Source organism: Macrotis lagotis, chromosome 8, assembly GCF_037893015.1.
Source record: "Macrotis lagotis isolate mMagLag1 chromosome 8, bilby.v1.9.chrom.fasta, whole genome shotgun sequence".
Classification (NCBI taxonomy): Eukaryota; Metazoa; Chordata; class Mammalia; order Peramelemorphia; family Peramelidae; genus Macrotis; species Macrotis lagotis.
The window spans coordinates 139,780,504-139,795,859 of NC_133665.1; the positions used below are offsets into that span (position 1 = coordinate 139,780,504).

At 39.7% G+C, this 15,356-nt stretch overlaps 1 protein-coding gene across 1 annotated transcript in view; it reads left to right on the forward strand.

The window, feature by feature from the left end:
* The first annotated feature begins 12,178 nt into the window (after nucleotides 1–12,178).
* LOC141496549 (EF-hand calcium-binding domain-containing protein 12-like) overlaps nucleotides 12,179–15,356 on the forward strand; it is a 42,835-nt gene continuing 39,657 nt past the window's right edge. Inside the window, exons 1-2 of the mRNA XM_074199042.1 lie at nucleotides 12,179–12,664; nucleotides 13,615–13,791. Coding sequence (XP_074055143.1) covers nucleotides 12,194–12,664; nucleotides 13,615–13,791 — 648 coding nt within the window. The 5' untranslated portion in view covers nucleotides 12,179–12,193. The remainder of the gene's footprint in view (nucleotides 12,665–13,614; nucleotides 13,792–15,356) is intronic.

Genomic DNA, 15,356 nt, shown 5'->3' on the forward strand with positions numbered 1-15,356 from the left:
GATTATCTGGGGTTGTCCATGTGAGTGGAGAATCCTTTTGTTGAGAGAGTGTTTGCTTTGACTATTGAGTTAGTAGGCTCTATCCTGTTTCATTTCGTACTACAAGGTCAAATTTGCCTATTATTCCAATTATCTTTTAATTCTTCTATGAAGAATGTGACATTTTGGGAGGAAGGGGGTGTTATTTTTTTTTTTGCAAGGCAATGGGGTTAAGTGGCTGCACCAAGGCCATACAGCTAGTCAATTATTAAGTGTCGGAGGCCGGATTCGAACTCAGGGACTCCTGACTCCAGGGCCGGTGCTCTATCCACTGCGCCACCTAGCTGCCCCAGGGGGTGTTATTTCTAAAAACTGTTTTAAGTCTTCCTAGAACTTGTCTCTTCACCATTGTCGGGTGGAGCACATTTTGATGTTGCCGCAGATGCATACAGATACCGTTCTGTCATTTTGGACATTAAACTCCAGCACTACTTTTCTCGCCTAACTCTTGACCGTAAGCGCCATTCCATCTCTAAGTCATTCATGGGTGTCCTACTTTTTAGCTCTTCTGGGCCCGACAAAAACCTGTCAAGAGCTGCGTATAGAATTCATTACCAATGAGTATAATAATCTAATGTAATAATGAAATAAAATATGATTTTGAGAGCCACAAATAGCCCATGGCTGAGTATTAGACACATTTGTTCTAAGGGATTCTTGTCCACATGGCATATGTAGTGATGGCCTGAATTAAATTCACCTATTCCTGTCCTTTAGGTTCACTGACGCCCAAGATGTCGATGTTTAATCTTTCCATCTCCTGTTTGACCACATCCAGCTTAGCTTGATTCATAAATCTCACATTCAAGGTTCCTACACAGTATTATTCTTTACAGCATCAGACATTCCTTTGATCATCAGATGCATTCACAGCTGAGTTTCCTTCAGCTTTGGCTCAGACACTTCATTCTTTCTGGAGATACTTATGTTTGTCCTCCACTCTTAGTAGTGTGTTGGACACCTTGGGATCCAAAGGACTCAGCTTCTGCTATTGTCTTTCTATCATTTTAATGCTCTTCCTGGGCTTTTATTGACAAAGATACTGGAGTGTTTTGTCATTTCCTCCTCTATTAGATCAGCTTTGGTCAGAACTTTCATTATGATCTGTGATGTTCTTTATGGCATAGTTCATAGGTTCATTGAGTTACACAAGTCCATCATCCATGGTGGGGTGGGGGGAGAGAAAAGACAGAGATAGAGAGACAGCGACACAGATAAAGACAGACAGAAATTGATTGAAGTCAATATTATTATGTTGTAATGTCTCCATAGTGAAAATGTGGTCTTGGAATCAAAAAAGATCTGGATTCAAGATCTTACTTTCGACTCATAACGACTGTTTATCTCTGGGCAAGTAACCCACCCTTTCATTGCCCCAAATAATTCTTTAAAATTATAAATTAATAGAGAAGGTGCTGATCTGCATTGGTAGAGGCTTTCTAAAAGCTATAAAATGATAGGTCCATGAAACATGTAAAAGCCAACAGTTTGAGATGATTCTGGAAAAGGTAGTTTGGAGGCAAATTTTGAGCAGCTTATAATAGGGGGGGGTAAGGAAATTAGGACTTTATTTGATAAATAAGGGGGAAATCATTGAAGAACTTGTCCTTTCTCCAAGAAGATCATAACATCAAAGATACCATGACTTGCAAGAGAATTGGATTTAAGTGAGGGAGGGCTAAGTAAAGTTGCCAGCCTCACATTTTTCTTCCACAGCCATCCCAGTCCAATGGTCAAATATGGATCAAGACCTGGCGATGGCCCTGGATGCAGTGGGAGGCCTTGACCTTTTTAAGCTAAGGTCTTCCCAGATCTCAGTTTGACTGAAGCAAAATCCATTCAGGTAAGAAACGGAACCAAGAATGACCTATTTTACCTAGTCAATAATAATAATAATAATAATAATAATAATAATAATAATAATAATAATAATAATAATAATAATAAATCAGGGAAAGGAAGACCTTCAGAGTTTCTGACCAAAACAGAAACAATTGCTATTTACACTCACTCAGAGTTGAAGTATCTAACACACACAGAAGCTCTGTGCTTCCTTCCAGTGTCACAAGAGACCAAAAACCCATTTGCTGGTCTAGTAACAGAAAAGATTTCATTCAATGCTAATTTTAACTGCGCATCTTAAAATTCTTTGAGAACATTTGCCAGCATTTTAGAATTACAGGAGACTAGAGATCATCTGCTCTAATCCCATCATTTTGCCCTACAAGGACAATGAGGCCAGTGGGGCGGGGGGTATCTATGACCACACCTTTAGGAAATAGAACTCAACAAGAATCAGAGTCTTGATGATGATGATGATGATGATGATGATGATGATGAATGTTCTTCATCTTCGAAGAAGACCATGACATCAAGGAGGTGATGCCATGACAAGCACATGAATTGGATTTGAGTGAGGGGTCTCAGAGCTGTCATCAATCAACAAATTCACTGAATCCAACCCATCCTCCTTCACCTACGCTACAGGAGAATTGTATCCACTGTGCCACCTGGCTGTCTCCTAAACCTTTCTTGAATAGGGAATTTTTTTACCTTTATTTTTTCAACTCTCAGATAGCACCTGGTCCATAGTAGGCACTAATAAATGCCAGTTGTCTAATTTTATACTGCCTTAGTTATGACTGGGAATCATTCCTCAATGCTGGTGATAAAATGGAATAATACAATTAATTAAATGTCCTTATGAAGAATGTAATAGTGATAAATGATCTGTATATAGCATTTTATATACATTATCTCAAATGATCTTCACAACCACCCTATGAGGTTTTTAGTACTATAAGTATTATTATCATCATCCCTATTTTACAGATGAGGAAATTGAGGTTGAGAAGGGTTAAGTGACTTGCTCAGAGTCACACAACAAGAAAGTATCTGAAAAAAAAGAAAGTATCTGAAGCAGGGTCTGACCCAACTGTTTTTTTTTAATAAAAATATTTTTTATTATTTATTATTTTTCACAGACACCCCCCCCCAAAAAAAAATCTTGTCTGGGGGCCAGTCTCTGCACTAGTATGATTGCTATTAATAGGTTCAGGTGTTGCCCTCCAGGGAACAGGTACTTTTACAGAGGCCATCAGTAAACTGACTGACTATTCTATTCCTACAGGAAATTTTGAGGCAAGTGAATACATCACCAGGTCAGGAAAGTGTCAGGAAAAGGCGTTTCACCCTGTTTGCCTCAATTTCCTCATTTGCTGAGTGAGCTGGAAAAGGAAGTAGCAAGCCAGTCCAATATCTTTGTCAAAAAAAACACCCAAACCAAATAGGGTCATGGAGGTTGAGGTGTGATCGGAAGACGACCAAACTATAATGGGAATTTTGGAAGTTTCATAGAAGACTCTGGGGGGCAGGTGTTGGTTTTGGTGCTTCCCCAGGGAGGCCTACTCCACGCATTTGTGTGAGAGAAGTAGGAACAGGATGGGCTACTTAGGTCTCAGCATCACCTTCTACTTCAGGAAAGGAAGGCGGTGGTTATTTTGGGTCCAGGGCTGGCAAGTCCGGGCCCCCCAGACCTTGTAAACATATAACATACATGCGTTTCTATGTTTGTATATATGATCCATGGAATCTGGTGGCCTGGCGCTGCCAAGGCAACTGCAGGAGGGACTCTAGATTCAGTCCATCTGATGAAACAAAACCCAAGAATGATGTCCTAATATCCAAGCGGACCCCCAGGGACACGCTGCCCCCCACCCGCTTCTAGGCGAGGGTGCTGGGTGCTGTGGGTCTGGCATCTGGGCAGCCTGCCCTCGGCGGCCTCCTCGGGCACAGAATTGGGCCAAGGTGGCAAATCGCATAAAGCGTCGGGCACACACGGGAGGGCGTGCGCCCCTCCTTCCCGCCGTGGGGTGACCAAGGGGGTCCACCGGGCGGAGGCGAGGAGGGGGAGGGGAGAAGAGCCCAGGGGCAGGCGCGAGGCCCCCTGGGTCAGCGGGACTTCCGCTTAGGCCCCGCCCCCATCCGGGGGGGGGGGGCGGTGGCGACACGTGCCGCGAGCCGGGCTCCAGCCTGGGGGGGCTTGCACGTGACCTCAACCCGGAAGTTCCCGGACCCTCGCCAGGGGCGCGAGGAACGAGAAGGTCGCGAAGTGCCCGGATGCTGCTGGGCCGCTCTCTTCCTGACCGCCGTTAATAACTTATTCTTTTCCAGGTCTGTATGTTCCAGGCAGCGCCTGGGAATATTCACGTAACGTATTGGTATTCATGGAGGAAAAAAAATTACCTTAAAGTGACCCTCTGCGTCCGCTCTTGCAGCTGGTGAACCGCCACCTGTACTCCGGAAGTCCCCAACTGTTTTTGATTCCAGAATTCTTTCCCCCGCATCACTATATTTTTTGGTAATCATCATGATGATTTCAGCAAGAGATTCCTTAATTCCTAAAAACTCTAGGGGCGGCTAGGTGGCGCAGTGGATAGAGCACCGGCCTTGGAGTCAGGAGTACCTGGGTTCAAATCCGGTCTCAGACCCTTAATAATTACCTACCTGTGGCCTTGGGCAAGCCACTTAACCCCATTTGCCTTGCAAAGAAAAAACCTTAAAAAAAAACTCCAAGCAGTGTCATAAGTTACTTTCTGGGCCTCAATGACAGAAAGAAAGATACTAGAAAGGGCATATTTTCTCATTTGATAACTGCATAATAATAATGGTAAGAATATGAATGATAAATAACTAACAACTCCTAATATTTGTATTGCATTTTCTCCAATATTATATCATCTCATCTTAACAGCAACTTCTTGAAATAGTCATAATAAATATTAGAATCCACCACCACCCCTACCCCAACTTCTTTATATATATCCTTCCCATTATTCAAAGACCCATTTCAAATGACATCACTTCCATGTAGCCTTCCTTGATTCCCCTATATTTGAAAAATATTCTCCATCTCCTATGATTTAATGGCTCATTGTAGTACTCTTAGGCGGTGCTGCTAGGTGGTAGAGTAGATAGAGTGCCAGCCCCTGGGTCAGGAACACTCATCTTCCTGAGTTTAAAACTAGTCTCAGAAATTTACTAGTTTTTTTAGTTTATTTAATCATTTAACTAGATCATTTAATCCTGTTTGCCTCAGTTCCCTCATTTGTAAAATGAGCTGGAGAAGGAAATGGTAAATCAAACAGAATCTTTACCAAGAAAATCCAACCCAAATGGGGTCATGGAGAATCAGGAAACAATACAATATCGATTATTTCATTTGCCTATCACATTCTAACTTGTATTATCATTATTTTTGCACATATTTCCTTAGCCTCTATAAAATTGAGCACTTACTAAGGGCAGGGTCCGTACCTTATTTATTTTTATATCTTCTGAAGTACCAAGCCTTGTATCTTCCAAATTACAGGTGCTTAAGAAACATGTGATGTTTGTTGAACACTGTTGAACCTCCATTTTTAAAGTTGATGTGAAGGAGAAATATTAGGGAAATATTTGTCTGACCTTTCCTGTAATATTAAGAAAATATCTGTGCTTGTTTGGCATTTCCTGTGGGTCTCTGACTTTCTCCCCATTGTTCAACCTAACCCTCTTTTGAGATGTAAATTCACTAAGATAATAGGAATGACCTCAGCCCCTTCCCCTTACCTCTCCTTTATTTATCCCGCAGGTAACCTGTCAAGGTTTTTATCACATACAAGTCAGTCATTCCTTGAATCTTCCCTGTACAGGAGGTGGGCTAGGCTCCCTATAAAAATTTTGTTCGCTCCCTCCTCACAGTGATCATTCCCCTCCCTCTCCCCAGTCCATCTCAGTTGTTCTTGATGTTCTCTGCAGCCCAGCCATTTCTTCTTTGCTTAACTTCACTACTTCTATTGAAACTCACTTTCTTTACCTTGCTGCCTCCTTAACTTGTTTTTTAAGGTTTGTTTTGTTTTGTTTTGTGTTTTTGGCAAGGCAATGGGGTTAAGTAGCTTGCCCAAGGCCACACAGCTAGGTAATTATTGTCTGAGGTCAGATTTGAACTCAGGTACTCCTGACTCCAGGGCAGGTGCTCTATCCACTGCACCACCTAGCTGCCCCCCCCCCTTAACTTGTAATCTTTTCAGTAACCTGTAAATTAAAACATATGGACTTTTCTTACCCTCCTGAGTTAGAGAGCCTTGTGATTTCTTCACTATAAACAAGCTCCCACTGGATGATCCTTGAGTCCCCTCTGCCAAGCAAGTCTCCCAGTTTAAATATTGATGCCCAAGGTAGGGCCAGTGGGCTTCACCTAGGCACCATGCAACATTTTGGTACTTCTGGTTATCTCATGGGCAGGTTCTGATTTCAGAAGATAAGAAAAAAAAATTTAAACCTCTATTCTGAAAGACCTTTAGTCATTTGTGTTATTTCTCCTCTCTCTTGCACCTGAGGAAGAACATGTTTTGTGTTTGCAGATATTCTTAGATAAAGTTTTTTCTCTCTTGGGACTGCAGGGAGAAGGCTAGCCACAGTGTAGGGGACACTCCCCCAGGCAGCTTTTCCTATACCATTTCCATCAGGACCCTGAAAAAAAAAAAGGTATGGCTGATTTGGTGACAGAATTGAAGGAACCTGTGAGCTAATTGCTAGCTTTGTCTAACTGATGTCAAATTTGGATTTCCCCTAACCCCTCCCCAGCTGCAGCAGGTGTGTGAAAGGAAACTATTCCTCCAGCTGATGCAAAAGAGGAAGTACAGGTGTCTGAAGACCCTTCCCCTTCCTCAGTGGGAGAATGTGTCCCCCAACCTAGGGGTTGCTGTTAGGTCAGTTCAGCTATCTATTGGGTCTTGGTTATTCTGATTGGCCAACTGTGCTCTCTCTCTCTCTCTCTCTCTCTCTCTCTCTCTCTCTCTCTCTCTCTCTTTGTCTCTCTGTATCTCTCTCTCTCTCTCTCTCTCTCTCTCTCTCTCTGAGTGGAGAAATTGAAGTTTCTTTTCCTGATGGGTAAGTTGTGAGAGACCTGGATGGTTGTGAGAGAGGAAAATTTCCCACTTGTATTCTTATTTTGGAGGCTGTCCTTCCTTCCTCTTTTCTCTCTCTCTGTGAAGAACTGAGCATGTCAATGACAAAACCAAAACTAAAATTCAGGTTTCCTGACTCCCAATCCAGTAATCCTTGCTTTATTAGAATATCAGCTCTGACAGAGCTTCCTTTGACTTTTGACAGTTTTAGATGAAGTCCTCCAGATCACTAACCACTAACCACAGGTGCCCCTCGGGATTCTGTCCTGAGCCTCTTCTCTTCTTCCTCTTTATTACTTTCTTTAATGATTTCATCAGCTTCCATAATTCAGTGACCATCTCTATGCTGATGATACTCAAACCTACCTTTCCTATCCCAGTCTCTCTGTTGACCTCCCATCTAATATCCCCAAAGGCCTTTCACAAATCTCAAATTGGACAGCCATTGACATCTTAAACTCAGTATGTCCAAAATGAAACTCATTATCTTTTCCCAAATCCTTTCCACCTCGTACCTTCCCTATTACTATAGGAGGAAACATCATCTTCCAAGCCCCCCAGTCTCATAACCTAGGAGTCATCCTGGATTCCTATTATCTCCCATGCCTTCCCCTCATATCCAGGCCTAGGTCTGTAAACTCCACCTCTACAATAACTCTCCAAAATGCCCCTTCTCCCTTCTGACACTGCCCTCATCATTGCACACTTGGATTATTACAACTAGGCTGCCAGTGGGTCTGCCTGTCCCAAGTCTCCCCTTATTCCAATACTTCTTCCATTCAGCCACTAAAGTGGTTTTTCAAAAGTTCAGGTCTAATTATGTCATACTCTCTTTCAGTAAACTCCAGTGACTTCTTATTGCCTCTAGACAGGATAAAATACCAAATCTTCTATTTGGCATATAAACTTTTTCATAATCAGCCCCCTCCTACTTTTCAATATTATACCTTACTCACAACACATACTCTTTGCTCTAGTGACACTGGCTTATCCTATGAACAAGGAGACATTTCGTCTCTCAATTTTGAGCATTTTCTCTGCTGATTCCCCCCATACCTGGAATGTTCTCCCTCTTCCATTCCAACATACCTCCCTAGCTTCCTTTAAGTCACTACTAAAATCTCTACAGAAAACTTTCCCTAACTCTTCTTTACTTCAATGCTTTCCCTCTTTTAAACATTCCCAATTTATCCTGTCTAAAATTTGCTTTGTGGGTATATTTATACACACACACACACACATATACATGAGTTTGCATGTCATCTCCCCTATTAGATTGTAAGCTCCGTGAGGGCAGGGCTTGTCTTTGGCCTCTTTGTCTCCCCAGTGCTTGGCATACAGTTGGTGCTTAATAAGTAAATGTATATTCAGAGGCAGAGCCAAGATGGTGGGAAAAAGGTAGCAACTCAGTTGACTGCTCCCCAAAACCCCTCTGAACACCTTTAAATAGCTATAAAACATCTCCTGAAGTGGTAGAACCCATAAAAGGACAAGGTAAATACTTATCCAGCCAAAAACAACTTAGCAGAAAAGGTCTGTTGCATCAAGGTGAGAGAGTAGAGCACCATCCAATGCAGGCCACACTAGCACAGACTGAACCCCAGCAAACCAGGATCAGTCCTCAGGAGCCACTACATCAGCAACCACTTGCAGAGCTCTGAGCCTGCAGATGTTAAGGAGGTTGAACAACTGAGCAGAAGAAGATTACAAGGGACTCTTTGCTGGCACTGGGAGCAGGATTCTGTTGCTTTGCCAATCCTGAGATGTGGGTTGCATTCCTGGATGGAAGTTCCAGGACATGGAGGAGCACTTGCACACCAGAGCTTTTAGGCTACAAGAACCATCATCACAGTTCCAGGGCAGAAAAGAATTATTATGGTCATTCACAGACAGAGAACAGGTCAAAAGAACAGTAAACACCTTTCCTTAATGCATACCACCTTGAAAGAAATTTAAGAAGACTGTGAGACTGCCTTCTGTGGGGGATGGGGGAAGGAAGTGAGGTTGGAGGAAAAATTGTAAAATGCAATTAGGACTTCTTTTAATTCAAACTAAAAATGTGTAAGAAATAAAAAAAAACTTCATAAAATTGAAAAAGAGAGAAACTTACAGATCCCTAGAAGTATCTCTGAAAATAGCTGCACACATTCCCTGTAGCTTGGGAGAGTGCAACCTGTACCCTAAACGCAAAGCCCCATTTTTCATTGAGTTAAAAGTCAAGAAATAGGCATGACAGAAATGAGCAATCACAGAAAAAAATTTTGATCATAGAAAGTTACTATGGTGACAGGAAAATCAAAACACACATTCAGAAGAAGACAAAGTCAAAATTCCTGCATTCAAAGAACTTCCAGGAAAAATATGAATTGGTCTCAAGCCTTGAAAGGGCTCAAAAAGTATTTTGAAAATAAAGTAAGAGAGGGACAGAAAAATTGGGAAGAAAAATGAGGGTGATACAAGAAAATTATTTAAAGAATCCACAGCTTGGTAAAGGAGGCACCAAAGTATGCTGAAGAAAATAACACCTTAAAAAACAAACTAGCACAAATGGAAAAAGAGGTGCAAAAAACTAATGAGAAAAATGCATTGAAAATCAGAAATCAGAAAATCAGATGTAAATAGAGGTACAAAAGCTCACTGAAGAAAATAATTTCTTAAAAATTAGAATTAAACAAATGTAGGAATAAAACAAAACCAAAAAGATAAAAAATAGATGATGTGAGATCTCATTGGAAAAACAATTGACTTGGAAAATACAGAAAAATAAATTTTAAATTATTGTTTTACCTGAAAGTAATGATTTTTTTTAAAAAAGAGCCTAGACATTATCTTACAAGAAATTATCAAGGAAAATTCTCCTGATATTCCAGAACCAAAGAGTTAAATAAAAATTGAACGAATTCACCAATCATCTTCTGAAAGAGATCCCCAAATGAAAACTTCAAGGAATATTATAGCCAAATTTCAACTCCCAGGTCAAGTAGGAAAAATTGTAAGCAGGGAGAAAGAAAAATTCAAGTATTCTGGAGCCACAGTAAGGATAACAAGATTTATCAGCTTCTACATTAAAAGAACAGAGGGCTTGGAATATGATGTTCCAGAAGGCAAAGGAGATAGTATCACCACAGAGAATCTCCTACCTAGCAAAACTGAGTATAATCTTTCAGAGAGAAAAAGAGGATCTTCAATTTTCAGTCTTCCTGATCTAAAGACCAAAACTGAATAGAAAATTTGACATGTCAAATATAAAATGCAAAATAAGTATAAAAAGATAAGCAGGAAAGAGAAACCCTATGGGACTTAATAAGGTTAAACTATTCCATTCCTACATGAGAAGATGATACTTATAACTCATAAGAACTTTCTCATTATTATGGCAGTTAGAAGGAGTGTGTGTGTGTGTAGGGGGCAACCCAGTGGCACAGTGGATAGAGCACCAGCCCTGGAGTTAGGAGGATCTGAGTTCAAATCCAGCCTCAGACACTTGATAATTGACTAGCTGTGTGGCCTTGGGCAAGCCACTTAACCCCATTGCCTTAAAAAAAAAACCTTTTAAAAAAGGAGTATATATAGACAGAGGGAACAGGTGTGAATTAAGTATGAAATGATAATATCTAAAAAAATAAATTTAAGGGGGTGAGAGAGGAATGCATTGGGAGAAAGAGGAAAATTATCTCACAAAAAAAGAGGCAAAAAGCTTTCACACTGGAGGGGAAGATGAAGGTCATAAGAAGGAGAGAGTGAACCTTACTCTCATCAGCAGTATCTCAAAGAGGGAATAACATAAACACTCAATTTGGTGTAGAAATGTATCAGAAAAGTAGGAGGGGAATGAAATAAGAGAATGGGGGTAGGGGGATGTAGTAGTCAGAAGCAAAACACTTTTGAGAAGGGGATGGTGAGAGAATAAAATAAAAAGAGAGGGGAAATAGTCTAACCATAAAAAAATTTTGAAGGAAGTTTCTCTGATAAAGGCTTCATTTCTCAAACATACAGAGAACTGAGTCAAATTTATAAAAATAAAAGCCAATCCCCAATTGATAAATAATCAAAAGATATGAAGTTTCAGATGAAATAATCAAAGCTATCTATAGTCATATGAAAAAATGCTCTAAACCACTATTGATTGGAGAAGTACAAATTAAAACAATTCTGAGGTACTATCTCATACTTAATAGTATGAAAAGGAAAATGACAAATGTTGGAGGTAATATGGGAAAAATGAGACATTAATGCATTGTTGGTGGAACTCTGCCCAAAGGGCTATAAATTCATGTATACTCTGACCTAGCAATGCTACTACTAGGTCTATATTACAGAAGAAATGAAAAAAGTAAAAGGAACTATACATACAAAAATATTTATAGCAGCTCTTTTCTGGTGGCAAAGAATTGGACATTGAGGGGATGCCCATCAGTTGGGGAATGGCTGAACAAATTGTGCTGTGTGATTGTGATGGAATAATATTGTGCTATAAGAAATGATGGGGGGGAAGAAAAATCTGGAAAGGTTTATAGAAACTGATGCAAATGACATGTACTGTGTACAAAGTAATAGCAATATTCTAAGATGATAAGCTGTGAATAATTCTCAGCAATATAGTGATCCCAGACAACTCTGAAAGACTTGTGCTGAAAAATTATTCATTCCCAGAGAAAGAACTGATGGTGTCTGAATACATATGCAAACATACTTCTTTTAACTTTTTTTTTTCTTTATTATCTTTATTTTATTTTAGGTTTTTGCAAGACAAATGGGGTTAAGTGGCTTGCCCAAGACCACACAACTAGGTAATTATTAAGTGTCTGAGGCTGGATTTAAACTCAGGTACTCCTGACTCCAGGGCCAGTGCTCTATCCACTGCACCATCTAGCTGCCCTAACTTTCTTATTTTTCTTCAAGTTTTATGTCTGTTTTCTTTCACAACATGACTAATGTGGAAATATGTTTTGCATGACTATACATGTATAACCCATTTTGAACTGATTGCCTTTTCAATGGGGGGGGTGAGGAGGGAGGAAGGAGAAAAATTTAGAACCAGTTTTAAAAATTAATGTTAAAAATTGTTTTTATATTAGGGAAAGTAAAATACTAAAGAAGCCTTAAAAATATTTATTGAATCGAATTGAAGTCCAGTCTCTTGAGTTGGCATTATGATCTTTGACTGCCATCTTTTTCTAAGGGTTTGCCAAGTTCAGAGAAAGATGGATTGCTCATCATTGGATTATACATCACCACAGAAAGAAGAAACAGAGATGCAATCTATTTGGTTCCAGGCTTACAAGGAATCCAAAAAGTTTGGCTTTAAAATGCCCCAATCCCGCCACCGTATTATCATTGCACCTCCCATGGCAGAACATGTTACCAGTAAAGTAAAGATTCCAGTCAAAGTTGTTCCTTCCTTTGAAGTGGATTCTTCAATTCAATCTGGAAAAACAGTAGACAATTGGGAGAAAGAGAAACAAAAGGAGAATGAAGACTGGGTGCACAAATGGCTGACTGAGAGGTTAAAAACAAAGAAAATGTTGGAGACGTTTGTGAATGTTGAGAAATGGATCTCTAGAAAGCCCAGGTTAACACAGTTAGAGGCCCGAGTATTAAAGAGGATTTACAGGAACCGAGAGAATGAGCTGGCTGCCCAGATTGCTGCTAAGACTGCCTCTCATGAGACCATAGTAAGCAATTCCATTTTTCAGATGAAAATTTTCTCAATCATTAGATAATTTGATTATAATACCATGTAGGTAGGTAGGTCAGGGATGCTTATTTCCTTTTTGCAGAGGGAAAAACAAAAACACTGAGAGGTTGTCATCAGTGACAGTCAGGATCTAGCAGTTAAAAGTAAATAAGTCTCTATGAACAAGGCCAGTGCTTTGAGTTAGGCCCTCCTTCCAGGTCATACCTCAAGGCTTCCACCAGTAGTGACAGGTGACTAAGGATAGCCCAGAAGCCTTGGAAGAAAAATATTTCCCTTTCATTTGACCAGAAGGGTGCTTTCATTTTAAATATGTTATATAGAATAAGACAGCTTGGCATGATGGAAGGAATGCCAATTCCTGCCTTTGGCTTTACTAATTGTATTGCCTTGGATGAGTCCTTAACTTCTCTCTGCCTCAGACAACATCTTAAGATTGATTAAGTCATTGTAATCTAATTTAATGGAAGGGGTCACACTTGCTGTATCTAAGATGTATCACAGTCCATCTAAAAACTTCATCCTTTAATAAACTTTGAGGATGAAGAAGACCTTGGATAGGCAAGGACAAGTGGCGGGGGAGGGGGGGGAGTCAAGACATTCCATGTAGGAAAAACCATAAGCAAAGACATGGGATTGGGAGCCTGCATGACTTGGCAAGTGACCAGACAGGTGGTCCACATATCTTATCAGATGAAGTGGAAAAGGCAAATTGCAGCTAGGTCATGAAAACCAGGCAGATTTCCTTCCAATCAGGAATTCCCTGATTAGAATTCAGAGAATATTCACTGATGTCCTCCCAGAGTCCTCTCTGTCATGCCTAGTTAGGGTGTCTTATGGGTCTAAAGATGTATTGTAGTTCTCAAAGAACAGGCACCATCTCCTAACCAACCCATTCATTCAGTCCCATGTCTTCTTATCTTTCAACAGAAACCTGCCCGATGTGTACGCAGAAAAAATGCCTCTATCATTTTTCCCGAACCCTCAAGCCTGGCAGACCTCTATGAACATATATTTAAGCACAATATCAAACTCATCAAACAGTTCTTCAAGGGAGAGTGGGAAATTCAGACCTCCAGGGAAGAATTCGTGGAAGGGTTGAAAAAAGTAAGCAGATGCCCAGATGATTAGAAATGAACTAGGTTCTGGGGAAGCTAAAATCAACTCATGGAACTGTGGAAAGGGAGAATGTTCAGAATCCGAGAAATGGTTCTGCCTGGTGTGGATGAGTTACAGTGTTTGAAGAGAATGAGGCCTTGGTCCCTTTACAAAGGAATGAATGAATGGTGATGATCAGAATGATCAGAAGCAGTGAGTCAAAAAATATTTATTCAGTATTTACTATTCGCCAAACACTTGAGTACAAAGAAGGACAAAAACAATTCGTACCATCTAGGAGCACACGTTATGATGAGGGAAACAAAGTAGAAATCATTTTGTAAAATAGAGACATAGATATATGTATAAGTGTGTGTATATACAATATCATTATATATAGATTGCATGTATACTATATATCTCTATATAAATATTGATTTGTATGTATACTATACATATTTATACTAGATGTAGATGTGCATGTTATAAAATATAGATGTGTGCATATATTTATGTTATATGTATATAGGTGTGTGTTATATGTATATATTGTCAGGTATTTGTGTATGATGTATGTGTACATGATATATAGTTACACTATATGTGCATATATGTACTAAAGTTATATAGATATATATGTATAATACCATATATATATATTTATACTGATAGAGATATGTATATAGGGCAGCTGGGTGGCACAGTGGATAGAGCACTGGCCCTGAATTCAGGAAGACAGAGTTAAAATCTGAACTCAGATACTTGCCACTTACTAGCTGTGTGACCTTGGGAAAGTTACTTAATCCATCCAAGGCTATCTCCAGTCATCCTGATTCATATATGGCCACTGGACCCAGATGGCTCTGGAGCAGAAAGTGATGCTGGTGACTTAGCACAGCCCCCCTCACTCAAATCCAATTCACATGCTTGTCACGGCATCACCTCCCTGATGTCGTGGTCTTCTTCAAGAATGAAGGATAAACATTAGATATGTATATAGATGTAACTGTATATCTATGTGATACATAGAGGTATATACTATATATTTATACTACATATAGACAGTTTATAAGTACTATTTATAAATGCATATAGATATATCTCTATATATTATGCACAGCTATTTATACTATATATCTGTAATACTATATGCTATACTCTTTGTGCACATATTATATATATGTGTATCTATATATTTACATATATGTGTATAGACAATATTTATATAGTCTATATTTATATTTTATATAGATACATATATATGATTACAATATTTATATTCTATTTGGACATATACACAATCTTATAATCTAAATCAATGGGGCAAGAGGAAAGAAGGAGGGAAGGAAGGAGTGTGAGAAAATAAATGAGAGAGAGGAAGGTTCTTAACTGTTAAGTCTATGAAAACCAACCCAAGATAGCACCATTCACCTAAGTGCCAGTAGCCAAGGTCTGCCTCCCATTAAGAAGTTGTTACTGCCTCTCTGCCCCAATATCCATAGTCATATAAAAAAGGGCAAGACAGAATTTTTCCCAGAGTGCCAATAATTACTGGTAGTCCTTGTCCTCCAGCA